The sequence below is a fragment of the Leptonotus elevatus genome, chromosome 17, assembly GCF_054856555.1.
Source record: "Leptonotus elevatus isolate MCC_2025b chromosome 17, RoL_Lele_1.0, whole genome shotgun sequence".
NCBI lineage: Eukaryota > Metazoa > Chordata > Actinopteri > Syngnathiformes > Syngnathidae > Leptonotus > Leptonotus elevatus.
The window spans coordinates 1,953,166-1,975,341 of record NC_141255.1 but is presented as its reverse complement, the minus strand read 5'-3'; the positions used below and the strand labels follow the sequence as shown (position 1 = coordinate 1,975,341).

Here is a 22,176-nt window from a genome sequence, read left to right as displayed (position 1 = left end):
GAAAGATGACAGGATAGTTGTTCACAAAAACAACAACAATAATAATAATAAAGTTGTGAGGGATTTTTTTCTGGTTCTTAAAGCATTGGACACAAACGGGACGGAACTTACCTGACATGATTTTAACTTTTATGCCGAAAATGCAGAAAAATAAATAAAATAAAAAAAGAAGTACAGTCATCAAAATGAATCTTGTGCTAATAAATCACCTGCATTATACTTTGATTGGAAAAGAGAATATTTGAAGTCCTTGTGGCTCAGCAAAGTAATTCTTGTAACACCTGAAAGATTTTGTGTGTGGTTGCACAAAAGAGTGAGTGTCCCCTTTGACAAACAACCTTCATGCTGTGCAAGTGTGTTTCCTTTTTTTCCTGCCCAAAACAAGTCAGCCTTCATGTCCTCACAAAGCTTCCCTTCACAGCTCCTCTCACTCTCCGCGCGCGTGTGCGCGCGCGCGCGTGTTTGTGAGGGAGGGCTGTGGAGAGGACATTTTCTGCATGCTTCCGCGTTGAAGTCAACGACACAAATGTGCAACCGCAGCACAACAATATCCCTGTGTGATTGCTAAATTGAAACATTTATGATTAGAGAGTTGATCACGTGACTCAACACACGTCATTTAAACCTGCGCACTGGCGCCATGTCTCCCTCTTGTGGCGACTTATCAAATTGCATTATTTTAAATCATTTATTTCATCTTAAAATATCGAATAACACTTGCTTGTCCTCTTTACTATTTAACACATTTGAGTGATGATATTCAGATTTTTTGGGGGGGACGCAAAATGAGCATTATGCGCACATTATACGGCAAAATTGGGCCCACGTCTTGCCGTTAAAAAGCGAAGAAAATAAAAAAAAGTTGACGCGCGAGACTCCATTAATTTCAAGAATCTCCATTACATCAATCGTGATATAATCGTAGGTCTAGTAATCGGTAATTATATCACTTTGGTCGCGCTTCGTTTTTCAGGCGGCTGACATATTTCACCGCCTTCTTTCTGCTACGGATACCCAAAGGAGGCAAACTTAGCGAATGTAACAATTAATGGTAGTCATACGAAATTGTGTGGTCTCACTGAGACGCCATAAAGTGCGTGTTTCCTCTAACTTAGGTTGCTGCATTCTATTAGTTCACCACTAGATGGCAAACATTTCCACACACAATGGTTCTACATCTTAATGCTTAAAAGAGGAAAAATGCGGCGGTGAAAAGGACCCATGTGCTGTTTTTTTGTTTGGAAAATCAAACATCAGATAATGCCAAACCGGTACAGATGTCCCAAGTGGAAATAAAAGAGATAAACACGTTTGTCGTTAAAATATCGTTTAAGACAAAGCGCATGCTGCTCATGCTAATGCTTCCTGTGGTCTGGTTAAGGCAAACCTCCAGTTTGGGAGTGTTCAAGTGTGACTTGTTGCGTGTCAATATTGCCCATGAAAGGCATATGACGCTTTTGTGCGGGTGAGGAAACGGGTGCGAATTCACATCCTGGCTCTGGGAACCTGCGGCGAGTAGAGATGCTGCTGCAGAAAGGACAACATCTTCTTCCACGAATCCTCCTGGGCGTCCGAGTGGGCTTTGGTTTGGCCGCCCCACAGCAGGGTGACTGGGCACATGCCACAACAGTGAGAATCAAAGTATGGTGGTACGAGGGCTCCCGCTTGTGGCACTCCGTGTGTGTTAACGTGGCGACGGAATGAACACATGGAACGATCGCATCTCAAACGGCATGTTCAAATATTGCAATCAAGTTTTGAGGCATAAAACTCCCGTCTCGATTTTTGACGAATACCTTTGGTCTTCTTGTGGTCCCACATAAAGTTGGTGGCACGGAAGTGAGGCGAGTACGGCGGCTCGATCAGGTGTCCCGTGTCGGGATACTCCAGACGGGTCAGCAGGTGCTCCTTACCCACCGAACGCATCATTTGCTCGATCTGACGTGTGCGCAATAAGTCACAGCAAAAAGTTAGCGTCTTCAATCCAGGCCAGCTGCAACAGTTTTGCAATATTTGGTACATACTAGTACTGTATTTATCAATGATTTAATGTTGCTATTAATTTATTCGATTAAATAATTGGTTCAACGTCGATTTTTTTTAAAACTATTTCTATTAGTTAAATTTTTTTCCCCATTTTTGTTAACAAGAGTATGAAAGCCTAGAATTTTTTTGGGTACATTTAGAACTGATGTAAAATTTGTGATTAATCGTGAGTTAACTAGTGAAGTCATGCGATTAATAACGATTACAAACTTTACAAACGCCTGATGCCCCTAATTTTAATAATCTTTTCTTCTTTTAATTTTTAATAATCTTTTTTTTTTTTTTTAAAGAAAAGATTATTAAAAATGAGGTGCGTCAGGCGATTACAATTTTTAAATCGTAATTAATCGCATAACTTCACTAGTGAACTCACGAATAATCACAAATTTTATATCTGTTGTAATACAATAAAAAAAATACTAGGTTTTCATACTCTTGTTAACAAACGTGGGAAAAATGTTGACCTAATAGAAATAGTTCAAATTAATTTTTGACGTCTATAGCCGTCAATGGCAGTGAATGAGTTCATTGATTTATTGTAAACAACAAAATCCCCAAAGTAAAATAAACCATTCTGCACATACATTTGACTGAATTACTCAGTAAAATGTTGACGAACAATTTTAGCCTGCGTGCGCTCACATCATCTGCATACTCCACAGCCGGAGTATTCTGGTCATCCTTGCCAACGACCAACAAGAGAGGACAGTTGATTCTCCTCACCTGTTAAAAAGTACAACAACAAAAGTTAGTCCAGCAGAGGGCGCCGCTCATTCGTTATGACGTTTTTTTTGTAATCCAACGTGAACTTACGTCGGTTTTTCGGGACAGGTCGCTGGAGACGGGCAGGTTAATGTCTCGCAAGATCAGATTCTGCTCCTCATCCATGCGTATCTTGCTTCTGTTGCCACGGTAACCGCATCAGACTCTATATGCACGTGTATACTTATGCGCAGGCTCCTACGTTAATAGCCCTGTATATTCTTAATGAGCTAAATAGCAGCGTTTAAGTAGCTAAACCTCAAAATATTGAATGTCAATATTATTATTATTTTTTTTTTAAAAGTGTGTTGATTTCATGGTATTTATGTATGAAATTAGGAATCCTGTTCGGGCCAGCGTCACGAGAACTTCCATTCGTGGCTCCTAACCTAACCAACCTACCCCAATATCGGCTGTTGGATCCTGCTCAGGGGTTGGTTGCGTGGGTAAAAATGGCTGCCACTGATGGAAATGCAACATGCAGGCTGCAAATGGAGACAAAACGATACGAGAGGAATTCATTAAGTGCTTTCGATCCATTCATTTTCTTTGTCCTTGAAGGGCACATTGAGATCAATGAGGGCATTGGGTCAAAAGGGAAAGTTCGCAGTGACCTTGGCGGAGGTCATCGAAGGAGCCCGCGCCGGGCGCTGCATTGGCTTACCTTGGCGGCGCTCTCGGACGCCATATGGATGCCCACCACGGCGCCCAAGGAAAGGCCAAAAATTCCCACTTTGTCGACGATGACGGCGGGATGCTGCCTGATTAGGTCAAAGGCCGTCTGCCAGGAAAAACAGTCAAATATTTACACCGACAAGAATTTGTTGGATACTTTTTGATACAAATGTTTCCAGTATTAGGACTTAGAAAATGAAAATAGTCGATGAAAAATACACAAACACGATCCCAAAAATATTAGGGAGACCAGGGAAATGGAAAAATACCAAATTAAATATAAACTATTAGAAAAATATTAAGAGGACAAAGACAAAAAAATGAATGAATAGATACATGATCAAATACCCAAATATTCGGGGGGGGGGGGGGGGGGTCGAGAAAAGTATCAGAGAAAAATGCAATCATATTAAAAATAAATACTCAAATATTAAGTAAAAACAGAACTAACATTTGAGTGAAAACATACACAAATAATAGGGGTGGGGGGAGGCAAAAATATTTGGAAAAATAAAACAATGTTAGATGAAAAGAACACCAAAATTTTAGGGCAAAAACTTGATGACAACTACACTCATGCCCCCCCCCCCCCCCCCCCCCCCAAACAAACAAAAACAACAACAACAGAAAACGCATGCAAACACTTATAATGTGAGGGGAAAAACCTAAAATATTTGTAGAATTTTAAAATATTAAAAACACAATAATTGTAGAAAATGATCAAATATTAGGGACAATCAGAAAAACAATTAACATAAAATATACAAAAATATTAGAAAAAAGAAATACTATAAGAAGATGTTAAATGTTGAAAAAAAAATTAAACTAAAAATAGACGACAGGTGAACTACGATATAGCGGAGGATTGTTGTTTACAAATATGGTTTTCACATATCAAAGGCAATTTCTTAACAAGACATTTTCGTTTTGTTCTCCTATTAAAGTGTGTTGCAGAAAATGCGTGTTTGCGAAGCACGACTTGTCACCTCAAAGTATTTGAACTCCAGATCGGCGGTCGCCAGCTCGCCGGGAGCAAAGTACTCCAGCGCCAAAGAAACGTAACCGTGCGACGCCAGCAAGGCCGAGCGGTACTCCAGCAAGCCCCCGCCGCCCCCCCACATATCCAGCACCCCCGGGAAGGGTCCCGGACCTGATGTGGGCACAACGGTCGACTTCCTGTTACCCACGGCGAATATGCTTGAGCCATTTTGGTGTCGTAGAAATGAACGCAAATTGACCTGACGGGATGAAGAGGGTCCCTCGAACGCCTCGGTCATTGACCTCCACCCTGCGGACCCCCGGGGCCTTGTACCACCTCTCCGTGAGCTCCTCAGCCAGAGGGCGTCGGCCGCTGAAGTCGTGGCTGACGTGGCCGTCGTAAACGGAGATGGTGAAGAGCATGGGGGTGCACACGTTGCGCTTCCGCAGCCTGGCAGCAATTGAGCAAAATATTAACTTGTGTGCTCCCAAAAACGTATAAATACGTTCTATTTTAAATATTAGCATTCTCCTAAAGGCGTATTTAAATGTTTTTTTTTTTTTAATGCTAGAGCATACAGAAGGCTTTGATGCAGCCTCTGAACTAAAGAGAATGGTTGGTAGTTAGTTGGCACAGAGTATAAGAGATCAACCAGGGCCATGTTGCAAAAAAAAAATGCTATTTTCCCCAGTGTTTTAAATAGATTTGTGAATAATGATGAAAGTTAGCTATATTCTAATGCTAATTTCTGGAAAACTGAAACAGATAGAAATATACTTTTTTTCCTGACAAAAGAAGAGACTTTTGGTAATAGAACACAATATTCTGTGGTTCTGTTAGTCCAAATCCAGTAAAACAGCCGGGAGCGAAGAGAGTTGCTTCAGTGAAAATGGCTGCAAGTGAATGAGTTAATATGTCATTAAAATGACATCGGAGGACATTACAGTTGATCCACGCTACATCACGGTATGTCCATGCTAATTTTTGTGAGCCTGTTTGTGCCATTTCGCACTATATGATAGCATTCTCCTCAACCCATCTAGTTGTTGTTGGGGAATTATCAATATATATATATATATCCATATATATATATCAATAATTCCCCCCCGGATGGGTCTGGAATATATTCCACTCACTCTCACTGTCATGTTTTTATTCACCTGAGGCCCGTGCGGCTCCCAGGAACAGGCCGCATGCTCCACAGCAAAGCCATCACTTCTTTCCCACGGTAAGTTCCTCCTAAACTCACGTGGTCTGCAACTAGAGGGACAAAAAACGACAAAGTCAGCTCATATCTGTTGCATTTGAGGACGTTTTTGTTACCAGACACGGCTCCCGTGGCGTCGCTGACGTAGTGCCCATAAGCCTCCCAGTAGTCTTTGTCCTCCGACTGGTGCAGACAGCGTAAGGTCACCGGAGCTCCAGGAGGCAGATTGCGCACTTGCACCCCGAGTTGCTCGTCCACCAGAGCCCGCCTGGGCGCCACCGACAGAATGGGCGGAGGGGTGACCTGGGACATGGCGGACAATGGTCTGCGGGAGGGAGAAGCTTTTGTCACTTTGAGGATGGCATTCAAAAAAAAAAAAAAAAAAATACAGTGAATCTCCAGAGGAAAAACTAAATCTGATATGTGAATCTTTTTTTCCACACCTTTTTCAAACTGGATAATTATCAAATAAAATGATATACTTTGCCATACTTTCGCAGGAACCCTGAAAAAGGTAAATAAATAATCCCAGTACATCTGAAAGGTTGTTGGTACAACCATTAAGGTTCACCACTAGATAGCAGTTCTGGTTTAAAGGCATCAAATCCGACTCGATTTGTTTTTTTAAAGAGACTTCTCAGCATCATTAGTTCACATTGGAGACATTAAATAGTGTCGAGCTATATTTTGATAGCGTATTATTACATTTCGATGTTTTCAGAGTGTTGCATTCACGTGTATACGCTGGCGTCGGTTTGTATAGGATTTCACTACGAAAGTACGAGTAAAAACATACTGTTCAGATCCAAAACAAAATATAGACGCGTATAATACACACACCTGTCAAGAATCATCCCATGTAAACTTGCAATTCACTTGTAGCTAATTTCGCATTTTCTAAACGTCGTTTAACGATTACCAGTTAAATCTAAAACATGATTCCGGCTACTAAGGTGATAACCGGTTGTTTGGGTTGTTTGACATGCTTTGTCATGTCGCTGCAGTTTTAAAAAAACACGACAATTTCAGAATATTTACGGAAACTTGTAAAAAAGGCGAGTCATCAACCTGAGACGCAGGAGTGCTGCGTAGTGATGACGTCACGGGGTTCGCGTTGAGTTCACTGACCTCACGTCTTTCGAAGAACGTCATTGTGAACGTTCTTCTAGGATATTTTCGTAGCCGAGCAAGCAACAACCGATGCACTCTTGGTTTTAAGATAGCTGACAAGAACAACATCCGGGCATTCCATGCGTTCTTGCTGCGTGTGTACTTTCAACCCGGCTTTTTTATTATTATTATAAATTAACTTTATTGTAGTTTACAGTACAAACAATTATTCTTTGCATGTCAAACAACATATGGAGACTGCCAGAAGGAACATAACGTATGTGGGTCCATCAATACAAATATAGGTAATGATAGAAAGCTCAATATAGAGAATAGCATATTGATTAAAAAAAAGAATGACAAAAAGTAAGAAAAATCAATTCAATTAATATGCAAGGGAAGTAAACAATTTAGTTTTAGTAATTACACAAAATCAGTTGGGAATTATTTTAAATAATCATATATATTTTTTTGTGCTTTGGTATCTTTTACTATTTTCACAAATTTCTCAAATAAATATTACAACTACTGTTGAATCTCCAAACCTCTTTGGAACAGCTTTTTAAAAAGCAAAATAGCAGATGAAATGCCCTCAGGTTGTTTTTGAAAAAAATTAAATGATCCCCACTTACTGTACAGATTTGTTGGCTGAGGAAGTTGTTAACAGCGCACACGTTTGCACGCCTGCGGTTTACACCCCCTTCGGGTTTTTCGTCACACTTGCCTTCACGTTTTGCTCACATCTTACACGTTGAGCACAAATGATCCCGGGCGAGAGGTCAAAGTTCCCTCCCAAGGACAGATAGGCAACAAACGTGGCCTCGCGAGAGGGCGTTGCTCAAACAAGTCAAAATAAGTCTCAAGTGTATTTTTTTTTTTGTGTTATCATTCACGGCCTGTTCCTTGTCTAAGTGCGCTGACATGTTATCAAAAGTACAGTCAGTGAGTAGGAACAGGAAAGGGAATCATTGACCTTCACTAGTGGGGAAGTCAAATCAGTAACCAAGTAAGTATGGATCCTTATTTCCCGGTTGCTTTGCTTGTCCAGGCAGAAAAGTAAAAGAGCAGCTAACCGCAACTGTTGATGCGTACCATGAGTGGATATAACAACATGAAGACATCGTGTGAGGGTACGCTTCATTATGACAATATTATATACATCAGTTTATTGAGAAGATCTACAAATATTGTCCAACATTCTGGATTATTGACATAGAGTTGCAAGAAAAAAATATGTGGTGGCGGTAAATAGTAAATACATCTGAAAATGTACTTTTACTATGTTTTGGTCGGACACAACATGTAAACATTAGAAATGGTGAAGGGTAAAAAAAAAAAAAAGTGAACCTCTAGGCCAGAATTGAAAAAACACTAAAAAAAATAAAATTTCCACTGACTGCAGGCGACAGACTGGAAGTTGACCGACAATAATAATAATATCATCAAGTACATGATGATTCAATGTCTTCATTCGGTTTCCTTGACCATGAAGATGATGTGGGGATGTTAATCAGTTTTTTTTAGAGAGGCTTTAGCACCACCTAGTGGACATGAGCCAGAAGAGGGAAAAAAAACCCACTCGAGCTCATGAGAGTGTGTAAAAGTATCTTGTTGAGGGTTCTGCCGGCAGCCTATCAAAGTTTTAAATGCTGACTTCATCTCTTATTCATCTGCTAGGGGTGAATCCGTCTTTACTGCAGACAAAAAAAATATATCAGTAAAAGACACTTCAGTCATCTCAGGTGTCCTTAACCACCTTCCGTCTTGTCCAGAATCTTGCTCGTGATGAGCACATGGCATGTTGTCACATTTTCCCCTCAGGTCACCAAAAGTGAGCTACTGTAACAACATTGCAGGGGAGAAAGAGCGAGATGAGATGAGAGGTGCAGTACCACCTTTTATCCACACGAGGTCAGTGCTTCACCGTTAAATTGTTGTAGTATTTAATAGAGAAATGTCGTTGGGCAATTTGTTACACATTAGGCCTTCTGCATCGAGTCGTCTATTTTTTCTGCATTGTTTTATTTATGTAACAAACTCGATTGTCCATCTTTGGTCAGTGCAGCGGCCGTCGTGTCTCATTACTGGCCCAATGCGTTGCTGGCGTCCCAGGAAACGCGCGGGAGATAAGGACGACGGCTCCTGCGATGCTTCTGATAAGATGCGCCCGCTAATCACATTCACCACATTAATGAGAGCAGGGCCGCAGCGCGCGGGGCCGCGACTCGGACCCGCTGATCGATTCTCAGCGCGGGCCACGCCCTCTGTGACGGACAATGCACAGGTCCAGCCAGGCACTGATAAAAATGAGCTTGATTGTCTTCACTGAAGGCAGAGTTTAGTTTTGTTGGATTAAAATGGTCATTTTAACTACATTTTTTTTAAATCAGAGATGCAAGTCAACTTTTCTAGATTTTTTTTGTTGTTGCATCGATTCAAAATCTGCCCTTGTTTTTTCTCTAGCGCATTCCGTTTTCGTCATGCTAATAGTCATCTAATAATATATGTAATATGTGAATGATGGGTTAGGGTTCGGTTTGCGGTTTGACGCCATCCCTGCTGTCCCGCCTTATCAGCTGTTGACGGCCACTGAATCAGAGCGTATCTTTAGGTCCCCGGCTATCGGAACCTCGCTCCATCTTCCCGCTCATTCATCAGCGAGCTCGGCACACTTTTTCCACTTCGTTCGCCGGCCAAAATTTGAGTTATGAGCGAGTCAAGTGAAAAAGAAACAACAAAAAGGAGAACCGCGGTTGCCCATGGAATTTATGGAACAGGAAAAACAGTTGAGCACAAATTCAAAATGAAAACACTGACAAGGAGCATGAAGAGTTAATATGTCACGCCTCTTAAAGGCACACCAACACAAATACTACAGTGTGTGTGTGCTTCACTTGCTTTTTTTTTTTTTTTTTTTTATATTTTATAATACAGTGCAGCTTTCTTCATTCAAAACGTAACAAAAATAACTTACCGCTAGCTTAATGCTAATGCTATTTTTAGCGTTAGCATTAAGCTAGTGGACAGACGGCCCAAGTTATGCGGTTGTTTTAATACACAACGTATAATTCGTAAACCTCAACTGCAAGTATTAGTAAGCAATGAATTGAAAATTGGATCATTTCTGACTGCACAGTGAATGAGAATAACTGGATTCGAACCCGTGGACCAGCGTGACGGCCCGGCGAGCTCATGAATATTTGAACAAGTCATCGGCTCAATAGCGTAGCGCCGACCGACCAGCCGGCGGATGGAGTTTCACACCGCGCCAAATATTCTCGGCCGACTGAAAGATGGAGATGAAACTTCAATGAGTGGCTGTGATTAGATCAGGCTCGGTCCATTAGGCGACATCCAAGCTGGACTTCAGCGGCCATCGATCTGCCATGTGACATTTTAGTTGGCTCCAGGTGGCGCTGTGGAGGAGTCCGCGATTGCCGCGTGTCCCCCCGTCGGGATCAACTGCAGAACCTTTTCTGACCCGAGTGGCGCGTCGGCTTTTGGCCTCGCCGTCAACCTCGCCACGTCGCAGCCTTTGAAGCGTTCGTTTGTTTGTGGGTTTGACAGCGGTTAAAGCGAGGGAGCGTGCGTTAAAGGGGGCGTCAACCAACCCCCAAAATTCTGCACAATATGATGTCATATGTCACCTCACGAGTCTAAACATGGCATTCGGATTAATATTACATTTGTGGAATATGAGTTAGGAAGCAAAATCCAGCCGTTCATCTCAAGGGGGCGGCCATTTTGCCACTTGTTGTCGACTGAAGATGACATCATAGTTGCTCAGGCAACGACCAATCACAGCTCATTTCTGAAGCTGAGCTGAGATTGGTTGTTACCTAAGACCTGAGCAACATTGATGTCGTCTTCAGTCGACGGCAAGTGGCAAAATGGCCGCCCCCTTGAGATGAACAAAAAACGGCTGGATTTTGCTTCCTAACTCGTATTCCACAAATGTAATATTAATCCGAATGTCATGTTTAGACTCGTGAGGTGACATATAACAAGAACGAATGACAAATGGAGGCGCCATTTTGTCATGGCCTCCATTTTGTTTCTCTGCATCAATATCAGAAAGTAGATGAACTCGAGCCGCTGCGTTTCCCGTGGACGTCTCAAAGTTGTCACGCTAACGTACGTCCTCCGATAGTGGCGGGAAGAAAATGGCTGCCACCTTCCTCTCCTGTTTCCTATCCATATCATCACTCTTACTACCCGCCACCCTCTCGCTCTTTCGCCCCCCTCCCCCTCCCCTCCCCCTCCCATCTCTCTCCTCCGTGGCAATTCATCCACTTTCCCATTTTTCCTCCTGGCTTATCTTTCCATTTGATCTCGTCCACTTTTCGGCCTCCTCTTCGCCTGTCGCTCATCGCGTCGTCGCCAGCCGGGCGCCCCCGCCGCAGAGGGAGCCCTCGGTGAGGGGGGGAGGTCACCCATGACACGCCCATGCGGATGACATTTACAATTGGGACTGCAATTTTTTAGGGCGTGCAATCTAGCGCATAACGCGTCCAGTACTGATGACATCATCATTAAGAGACACCAAAAAGAGTTCTTATGTTGTGTGTGTCATTAGCATAGCGCTGTTGTTTTTTTCGCGCTGCCGTGTCGACCGGTCATTAGTCGTGCTAACGCCGGCGCTAACGTCAGCGCTAACGATGCTGGGACGCAGCCAACCCCGGGTTCAAGGCGACACTGATGATGACGGACGCCGCCAGCGCGCTGCCGGTGCTGGAAGCAAACTTATCGCCGCTTCCTCTTCCTGGGCAAAGTGCGAGTTAGCTCGGGTGCTACAAAACGTCAAATGGCGCAAGCTAACCAGGCGGATGGATTCCCAATAAAAAAACACAAGGGTGGGGGCGGCCTCAGGGGCGAGCAGGTTGTGTGTGTGTGTTTGTTAGCGGGTGGGGGCGGCGAGATAGATGGCGTTCCTGAGCGATGGTGACAAGCATAGACGCTATCAGGCGCCGTTTGTTTGCACACCTCCCCTGGCCGCATGCAAGGAGCCGTCTGAGGTGGCCCGGGCGCGAGGGCCGCTCGCCCGCGGGCCTCCGCCGCCTCTCCATCTCGTCACCTGACACGCCGACAGATGCTACGGCGCGATAACCGCCTCGCCGACGTCTACCGTTAATGCGGCACAACACACGCACACACGCACATAAACAGAGAAGCAACAAATCTAATACGTGATCATTGGGATGGAAGTGTGTGTGTGCGTGCGTGAGGCATGAGTGCGCGCGTGCGGGGGTGTGTTTGTGTGCGTGTGGGCCCCCCACTCGACAGGGGGTCCCGAGCAGGTAGCATGCGGTCTGGCTAATCCACAGCAACACAGAAATGGGATTAGTGTCGTGTATTTGAAAGGAAGGAGAAGGGGGAGGGGGGTATCTCCATCATCATCATCATCATCATCATCATCATCACCATCATCATCATCATCATCATCAACATCACCACAGCCTGCCTTAAGTGGAATAACGTGCACCTTCTGTCTAATTTGGACATTATTCAAGGCTGTCACGCCGCAATTATTTAGTGCTTATCTCTGGCGTGCACAAGATGGTGCGTTTGTCACGCTGCCACACACACACACACACACACACACTTTTATAAATTCCATTGATGAGTGCGTGTGATAGGACCCCCCCCTTCAATGCGCACCCCCCCCCCCCCTTCATTACAGCATTGATTACCTAGCTCGTCTTATCATGCCGAGACGCCGTATGCGGGTGCCGGATTGTTTGCGACGGGCCCACGGAGATTGCTTTGTTTGCGCACGTGAGCGCGCACACACACACACACACGCGCACACACACACACACACGCACGCTGAGTGAGTGGCTTCCCACAGGAGGGAGGGGCGGGGAGCCCCTGAAGGAGTTTGGAGATAGCCGGCGGGATAAAAAGAGGCCACGGCGGGTCGGGAAAAGGCCGACTTTTGATGTAAGAAGTTTTATTTTGTCTGAGCGGAACGCGAGACGCCAAAAGATGCCCTCGCCGTGACGCCGCCACCACGCTCAGGTGGAAGCCTCGCCCAAACACGGGCGCCAGTCGAGCATCACGGGGGGGGGGCGAGAATCCGCGCAGGAATTCGTGTCAACTCGCGGCACATCCGCACACGTATGACAACACAAAATTGTACAAAAAGCAAAGCAGGATTTCCCATAGGAAATAATGTCAATCCAATGAATCGGCTCCCGTTAGCCCAAAATATGAAGCATATTCCATAATGCATAAATTTTGGCAATAACAAGCCAACTGGGGTGCTCAGCAACACGCGGTCGCACAAGTTAGGGCAACATAGAGATCCGGGCGGTGACGTCACGCGTCCCAAAATGGGCGTGAGTGAAACCATTTTGGCAGCACAGAAGACGCGTCCGCCACTCTGAATAAACGCTGCAAACGCCACACTTTAACGATGAGTGACAGCTGTTGTGAAACAGCTGCCACAACGAGAAGAGGCAAAAAAAAAAGAAAAAAAAAAGGATCGAGCATGCTCCAGGCTACCAAACGAGGAACCAATGCGTAGCCAACGTAGCACTTTGTACATGCTAGCAGATGCTAACTGTCACCACGTGCAAAATGTCTGTGTGTGGTGGTGGTGGTGGTGGGGGGGGGGGGTCTGTTTTGTTCATTTGTGCTGCTACAGTTGAATAGATATGATTAATTTAATAACTGACCAACACCAGAAAGAAGACTTCGAATTAGTAGCTGCTAAGTTGCTAACGTACCTCAATAACACTGCAAGACTTGCATGAAGCTGCTAACTTCGACAGCATTTTGAGAACACATAAAAAGGAAATAAATCCAAATTGGACAAACTTGTAAAGCCTTTCGTATGATCAGATTTGAAAGCTCTCATCGGAAAGAGACGGGGGGAATTCCAAGTAGCAGCATCGGCGAGTTTGAAAAAAAAAAAAAGCCCTCTTGTACGGAAAGTTGACGGATAAACGCTAGCTTTAGCCCTCCTCGCCGTTCCAGTCCATTAACGCTTTGCCGTCACGTGACGTCCGGATCGCTATTGGCGTAACATCTATCAAAAGGCAGGCCTTCAAAATAAAAGGTTTTCATTTTTGCCAAACTTGATTTGGCTGTATGGCGGCTGGCTCATTTATTTATTTATTTATTTATTTATTTTTTTTCCTTAAGAAAAAATGCCTCATTTAGCCGCTGCCCTCAAACTATTTCATGGTCTCGTGTGTTTCCATTTGTTTTATTTTGAAATTTTTCTCATTGCTAATGCTAATATGATTTGATAATATTTACAATCCACGTCCATTTGAAGGCTTCGTGAGTTCCCAAATTTGAAGAGTGAAGACAAGTTAGTGGAATAAAAGAACAAGTCAAGTCAGAAAAAGGAAACAAAAGGACACAAAGACGTGTCGGGGGCGCTCGTTGGTGATGCCATTAGGCGGCGGCGGCGGCGGCGGCGGCGGCGGCGGCGCGAGAGGGTGGCCAACGTGAGGGATTGCACGCTCGGAGAAAAGCCCGTTTGGGAAGCGGCGCATTCGGCCGCAATCTCCCAAGTCCATTCCGTTTGCGAGCATTTACGCAAAAGTGGGACAAATCCCGCCCCCACGGCTCTGGAACAAGCGCATTGCACCGGCATCCCCGTGTCCGGGTTTGCCTTCGATTGTCCGCCTGGGAATTGTTGCGCGCTTCCCACGCCGGCCAATCAGATGAGCCGCAGGACGCCGACACAACAACAACAACGACGACGACGACGACGACTTTCCCACTCGTCGCTGCGTGACGTCCAACGAGGAGACTTTTAAGCGCTTACTTCCTCGTCTTCATTATCCTCTCACAGCAATTGTGATCGGCTCGCATGCGGAGGCCATCTTGTCATTGTTGTTGCTCCTCTTCATCCTCCTCATCTTCACCATCTTCACCATTATCCTCAACTTCATCCGCCTTCACTTTTCTTCTTCAACACTCTGACGGCGCGTACGCCAACGTATGTTCCGCCTCCATCTTGAGCATCTTCATCCTCGCTTTCATCATCGTCATTCCTCATTCCAAGCATCTTCATCATCAGCATCCTCATCCTCCAACCTGTCCTCCAACATTGACTTTGCCTGATATGAAAGTCCATTAGCTTAATGCTAACGCATCATTAGCTTAATGCTAACGCATCATTAGCTTAATGCTAACGCATCATTAGCTTAATGCTAACGCATCATTAGCTTAATGCTAACGCATCATTAGCTTAATGCTAACGCATCAGTAGTTTAATGCTAACGCATCAGTAGCTTAATGCTAACGCATAATTAGCTTAATGCTAACGCAAGGTGCACACACCGGAAGCATGGCGCCAAAGCACTATTTTTATTTTAGACAGGGCTCAGGTACTTTTCTACCAAACAATGGAGGAAAACCTTCCCAAAAAATTCAGTGCATATTTGGATGTGAAGTGATTCCCAACACGGCCTCCTTCTTCTTCTTCTTCTTCTTCTTCTTCTTGTTGACACTTGTTTCAATCGCTTTTGTTCCAAAGGTTCTATCTCCGGCCCACCGAGCTCAGACACCGTCCAAGCGAGTGGTCCAAACACAGCGTGGGAACCGTGAAGCTCTCCCGCAAACAGACCGTGACCGCGGCCGTCTGACCGGACAAGACGGGACGGCATCTCTTTTACGGCGCTACCCACGGGCCGCCTGCGGTATTTCGCCCGCCGCGCCCACACTCCCGAGTGCCCCTCGAGCGGAACCGTTCCAGGGACGCGCCCGGGATAGGATCCTGGACGCGGTGCCGGTTATCTGCTCCGGGCCAGGGAGTCCGGACGAGTGTGGGGACGCGGGGGCCGTCGAAGATCCATTGTTTCCCCGTCTCGCCGTGTCACTTCCTGTTAGCTTACATGCCGTCTTGGCGCGCGCACACACTCCACGCGCACAAACGAGATGATGGAGAGTGGGCGGGCCGTTGCCACAGGCGCCCGCCGTTTCTATGGTAACGAAAAATCACACATCGACCGCACATGGCAAAGGACCACCAAGTAAGTATGAGCGCCACTTCGAAAGAGATTTGGGGCAGCGCCGCCAAGTGGCGAGATGCAGACAAAGCAGCGGATGCAGATTTTTGGATTACCCCGGGTAGGTTTTGGATTTGAGTCAGTTCTGGATCACCTTGCGCTGGTTTTGGACTCCCATGGGTTTGCTTTTGGATTACTCTGGGTTAGTTTGGGACATGGGCCAGTCGTGGACCTCCATGAGGTTAATTTTTGAACTTCCAAGGTCAGTGATGTACTTCGATGCGTAGGTTTTCAACTTCCGCGGTTCAGTTTTGGACTTTGAAGGGTTAGTTTAGGACCTCAATGGGCTGGTTCTGGATTACCCTGGGTTAGTTTAGGACTTGGCAGTTCGAGATCTCCACTAGTTGTTTATGGACTTCAATGTTTTTTATTTATTTGTATTTTTTTTTTAGAATTCAGTACTAGACGTCCATGTGCATGCGTTTTGGACTTCCATGGGTACGTTTTCTACTTTCATGGGCCGGTTTTGAACCTCTATGGTTTGGTTTTGGACATCCCTTGGTCGGCTATACACTTCCACGAGGGAGTTTTGGACGAGTAGGTTTTAGACTTTTATAGGTCAGCTATGGATTTGAGTCAGTTCGGTTTTGTGCTTCCACAGGCCTGTTTTGAATTTTTCACGGGTCCTTTTTTTTTTTTGACCTCCTCCGGTCAGAATTGGACTTCTTCGTGTAACTTTTGGTTACTTAACCTCAGCTGAAAAGTCCCTCGCAAGCAACCCCCGTTTTTGTCTCTCTCTCTCTCCCGTGCACCAAAAGCTGGCCGCCAGAGGAAGAAGATAAGTGATTAGCATAAGAAACACTTGCTGTTGTCCCCGGGGGAGTGTCAGTCTAAGTGGGAGCGTATGTTGACATTTATAAGCATCTGCGGGTGGGGGCGGGGGATGTGTGCGGGGGGGTACACAGAAGTGGGACCGGCGGGAGGGAGGGCGGGTTTAAGGCTGTATTTGTCAGCTGTTTAACTTCAATTAGGGGAGAAGGCGAGGGCGGGGCGTTCTGCCCACCGTTATTGGCACCCGTGAAAACAGAGGAGCCCGCTTGCTAAGGTCATCTGGGAAAACATGCTAATAAATACGCTAATAAGCAGAGGTTTTGTTTTTACATTTTCTTACTGTCTCCAGAACATTAAGTTGGAATTTTTATCGAAATTATTATTTTATTCAATTAGTAATTAGCATTTCTTTACTTTTACTTAATAATAACAATCATATCCCAACTAATTCGTTTCAAAATCATATTCAGTCATTTTTTTTGTTATTGTTTTCATAGCTTTAATATATGTGATGCATTTTCACAAAATCAGGTGTACGTTGCAGATTAATTAGTTTTGAGTTACTGACAAAAATGAGTCCGGTGGACAAAAATGTCAACTTTGGAGATTTCTCCAAAAATAACCTTCATATTGTCTCAAATGTCATTTTTGTTCATGCACGAAAGCAAGTTCTGTCATGAGGGCATAAATGCGAGTGGCAGGATTTCATGGAGAAGTTTCGAAATGACTTGTATACAAAATTGTAACATAAATAATGGAATGTTTTGATCTGAAATAAAATTAACACCCTTAAACTTTCAGATTAAAATTCCTAAAGTTCCTACCAAAGTATTTATAAGGTGTTGATATGTTCCTTATGTACTAACATTGAATGAAAAACCCCCCCCTGCAAACTTATTTATTAATTACATTTCCTTAACTTCATTCAGTGGATTCATAAAGAATATTACAATTAGATGTTTTAATTATAATTATTCATTCAAAATGTCATTCTATTTGATTGATGTATTTGTTTATTTATCATGTGATTCATTACATGACATATTTATTTATATTTATTTTATACAAATGTAATTCCGTTAATTTATAGGATTAATAAAAGTCCATCTGTTTATCCAACTATAATCTGATGACACAGACTTTGCACGCTTAAATTAATTTGAGAAGATATAATTGTAAAAAAAAAAATCCTCCAATGTGGGTGTAAGATTTCTTCAAAGATGGAGGCAGTTTATTCACAAGTTTACCAGCGATCAGCGGTAAAAACAAACACCTCCCCCCCCGAATAAACAAAATGAGGAGGAGGGAAATAAAGTGAGCTGTCAATCACACGCGGCAGCAGCTTATTCTCGCTCGGCGAGAGGTAACGGCCGCCGCATATGCGCTTTTCTTCCCCCCACGTATTCGTCTTCTTCATGAAGGAACAAAGAAGAGTCGAATTAGAAAAAAAATATATAGCTGGCATCAGATAAGGAGAAAGGGAAGAAGGGGTGGTGCTGTTGCTGGGAGCATGGGGGGTGGGGGGGGGGGGGCTATGTGTGTATTCAACTCCAGGCTGACTCCTCTTATGCTAATACAGCCAATTTCCTCTTTTATTTCATTTCTGGAGCCCCAAATCTGCGATCTGCGATAAGGTTGCCGTGGCGACCGCCTGCTCCCCGGGCGGATGCGGGCAGCCGTGTGATGGAGATGTGGAAGGCGGCAAAGGCGGAGGAGGAGGAGGAGGATGAATAATTTAAAACTCCAGCAAGCTGCACAGATAAGAGACGCGCGCGCGCACACACGCACACACACACGCAGTGAAACACACACACACATCCATCTTCCTCGCCGTGGTCTTGTGAGGCTTTTTCCCTCCAAAGCCAGCTGACCTTCACGGTCAAGGTCGCGATGGCTAATTGAACCGGCGGTTCGGGGTAGGCCGGGATGATACGGCGCAAGCAAAACCTGCGGTGCGGCGTCAAAAGGGTGAAAGGACACTTTTCTTTCCCTTTTTTTTTCTTTTTTTTTGCATCCGCAAATCCCTCTGGAAATCTGCTAGCATGGTGCTAATTTTGCTAACGTCAAGCTGAAGCAATTTACAGTCAAGTAAAATGTCGAATGACACAACCGAATGCTAAGTGCTAAAGCTAGCATTTCTGCAATTATTATTATTATTATTATTTTTTATTATTATTATTTTTTTTAAATAACTACAACTCAAACATACTCGTAGCTTGAAATGTAAACATACCGTTACGACATCCATGCAATTGCAGTCTGGTAAAATTAAAGACACTCACAAAGAAACTAATTTGATACATTTAAGCTAAACATATCAATTCCACATTCTACAGCTAATGCTAAATGCTAAAATAAACACTAACAAAAGCATTTCTGTGTTGAATTAAAGAAAACAAACTTTTACAGGCAGGAACTTTGTGTTAAGCGGAGTCGACTGAAATGTTGAAAGGTTCAAACACCATGCGACAAAACCAGACCTAACAGCCAGTGTGAAATGCTAAACTCAAAGAAAACTTTAGAAGTATATAATTGTCTGATACTTACAAGCCAAGCCCACTAATAGACAGAAACATCAATGAATCTGCTATAAAACCATGTCAGAGTGCTAATGCTAAAGGCTAACTTAAAGGCAACATTAGCGTTTTTGGTTTAGCAAAATAGAAAACATTTCAAGAGGAAGGCCTGCGAAGGTTAAGCTCAACATACATGACTGGAACCCGGAAAGGACAAATTTTCATGCTACAGCTAACGTTCCGCTAAAAGCTAACATGAGCATCCTGGGTCGACAAAAAAAAACATTCCAAAGGAGGCATTTCGTAAACTTTAAGGTGTTTAGAAAGTAGCTGAAATATGGAATGTTTTAATCAACACACGGTATACTGTAAAGTAAATAACTAAGACAAAACTACACCCTACTGCTAATGCTACATGCAAAGCTAAATGACAATATTAGTCGTCGCCAAATGATTTGATAACTACAATCCAAGCCGACCTGTGGTAGATGGACCAAGTTGCAGATCCAAAACTAGACGCTAGAGCTCAGGCTAAATGCTTAGCTAAAAAGTTGACACTAGTGTTTTTTGTTCAAAGTAGCTATCTTTAAATGAAGCTATTGTACATGCTAAATGCTAAAGCTAAAATGAGTGTTTGTGGTGAAACAAAAGACAAGACGTTCCCAAATTATGACATTTTTCACGTCAAGTCGTGAGACACGTCTTTGTTACAAGTGATGATTGCGACCTGTCACTTGTGGGGATTTACCTTCTTGAGCATTGTTGTTTGTCATAAGGTAGAAAACTATTTGGACTCTCCTGGCGTTCCAGTCATTTTTATTTATTTTATTTTTTTTACCTCTGCCAGGGTCAAGTCCAGGTGAGGCTTTGAACCGCATTCCCGAACAAGATGTGCAGGTCGCAAGCACACGTCATCGCAAACTGAGCGTGACGGACGCCGCAGACACGTACACACGGCGACCGATCCATGATAGACATGGATACCAAATGAAAACACACACACACACACACACACACACACACACACACACACACACACACACACACACACACACACACACACACACACACACACACACACACACACACACACACACACACACACACACACACACACACGCACGCGCATTGGTACAGATATACCAACGTTTCCACACATTTTGTGGCCCATTGGTTGCTGCTGCACCTCCCCGCCTGGCCACATGGTGTCACTGCACCCCCTGAAGAGAGACAGAAGCCACCAGGGCGGCCCGACAGGAGTCAACAGCCGCGGATGTGTAGATAGGAGCAGGAGATAATAACAAAATATTGGCCTGGAGAAATAATACAACAAGCTGATAACACAACACCGTCGCCTTTTCATCCTGATAGCGCCACCAACGCAAACAGAAGAAGAAAGAGCAGAAGTAGAGGACGGGGGGGAGAAGAAGACAATAAGAAGTAGATGTAAAAGAAGTGGAAGGAGAAGAAGTAGACCTCAAAGAAGAAAGAGAAGAAGTCGAAGGAGTGGAAGAAAAACAAGAAGTGCAAGTAAAAGAAGAAGACGAGAAAGAAACCCGGCAAAATTGGCAGGAGAATCCGGAAACTCACTCCGAAGAAAAATCATGCCAGCCCCTCCAAAAGCACTTGATCGCTTTAATTAAATTATTCCCAAATTATCCATCTCCATAAAGGAATAATAATAATAATACAAATAATAAGTGTAATATATTTGTGGCCTCAATCGGGGCAACAAGACGGCATTTAATTACTGAGGAGCTTGTTAAAAAAAAAAAAAAAACATCTTGAATCGCGGGATCCCCAATTAAATGTGATGTTAATTAAATCTGATCTTGTTTTGTGCATTAATCAAGCGGCAATTTTCATTTAGTCAACATGACTTTTTTTTATTTCCATTGGAATCTGCTCGCCGTGCACGACTTTAATTTCATGCTTGTGATGAAGCTTTCGCATTTTATTTAGCTGACTTGCATTACTTCCTAATCTGACGCACACCCAACAGAAAGCCCCCCCCCCCCAAGCCCCGCCTCTTTTCTTTTTTTCTGCAATCTGAGCATCAGGCTGCCGTGAAGCGGCCACTGCTGCGCACTTATTATTATTATGATTTTATTATCATATCAGCAAGTCAGCACTTTCAAAGGCAGATATGACACCATCCGATTCCACTTCTTGGATTCCAAAAGCAACAGTCACAAAATCCTATGGGAAGAACTTTTTTTTTTCCAATTACTGCATTCCTGAAATATTCAGAATGATAATTTTTTTGCGAAATTTGAATTTCCCCAATATTTTCTACTAATAATGCTGACAATAATTATGATTTTTGATGTTTGTTGTTTTACTTTTGCATTGTTAAATTTCAGCTTTTAAAAATTACTTAATTTAAAGAAAAGTATTCTATTACTCTATTACTTTTCACCAAAATGTATGACTGCTTTCACGAAAAACGACTACTTTCTTCTCGCAAGTTTGCAATATTAACACGACACTGAAGAACCTTCAGCTTTTGTTGATTATGGCGGCACCATATGGACAAAAGCGGTAGTGTTTTGCCTGGAGGAAGACCACATTTCCCGTGAGGACTAGCGTAGACGTCGTCTTTGAGTTTACGGGTAGCTTCCCTTTTTCTTTTTACTTTTTTGTCTCCTCAGGGAAAACTTTTTGATTGTTTCGCAACTTCTCCCTCGACAGCAGCAATCGCAAATCGACTTCCGTCTTTGTAACGAATGGGGAAAGGGGGGAAGTGACAATCCGTAAAGAAGTCCACATTTGTAGTTTTTTTGTGTGGCAGGGTTCCTACCACCCTCCCCAAAGTAAAAAAAAAAAAGATTCCGATTTTTTGCCTTGGTGTTTTTATCTGGAGAAAAAATGTTGACTTTTCGTAACATTCCGACTCCCCCCCTGGTAAAATTGGTACATGACATTATCGTAACAATCAGACGCAATCCTGAGATAAATTATGTTAATTAAAAAAATATATTTTCAAACAATATGTTAAACAAAAAAATCTTTATTTCCTCCAAAAACATGGCAGTTTTTTTTTCCACTAAAATGTTTTTCTCGTTAGGCTTTAAGGACTTGTCG

At 43.7% G+C, this 22,176-nt stretch overlaps 1 protein-coding gene across 5 annotated transcripts in view; it reads right to left on the bottom strand.

Annotated features, from left to right (window-relative positions):
* Positions 1–1,310: 1,310 nt before the first annotated feature.
* The window catches only part of LOC147159165 (peroxisomal succinyl-coenzyme A thioesterase-like), a 117,811-nt gene continuing 96,945 nt past the window's right edge, over positions 1,311–22,176 (bottom strand). Inside the window, exons 1-11 of one of the 5 annotated variants that reach the window (XM_086058845.1) lie at positions 7,412–7,672; positions 5,786–5,994; positions 5,623–5,722; positions 4,722–4,912; positions 4,470–4,633; positions 3,473–3,589; positions 3,211–3,293; positions 2,860–2,947; positions 2,689–2,769; positions 1,797–1,938; positions 1,311–1,610 (exon numbers count right to left, since the gene is read on the bottom strand). In XM_086058845.1, coding sequence (XP_085914971.1) covers positions 1,486–1,610; positions 1,797–1,938; positions 2,689–2,769; positions 2,860–2,947; positions 3,211–3,293; positions 3,473–3,589; positions 4,470–4,633; positions 4,722–4,912; positions 5,623–5,722; positions 5,786–5,981 — 1,287 coding nt within the window. In that variant the 5' untranslated portion in view covers positions 5,982–5,994; positions 7,412–7,672 and the 3' untranslated portion in view covers positions 1,311–1,485. The other 4 variants (XM_086058846.1, XM_086058843.1, XM_086058842.1 and 1 more) reach the window with 4 other exon arrangements.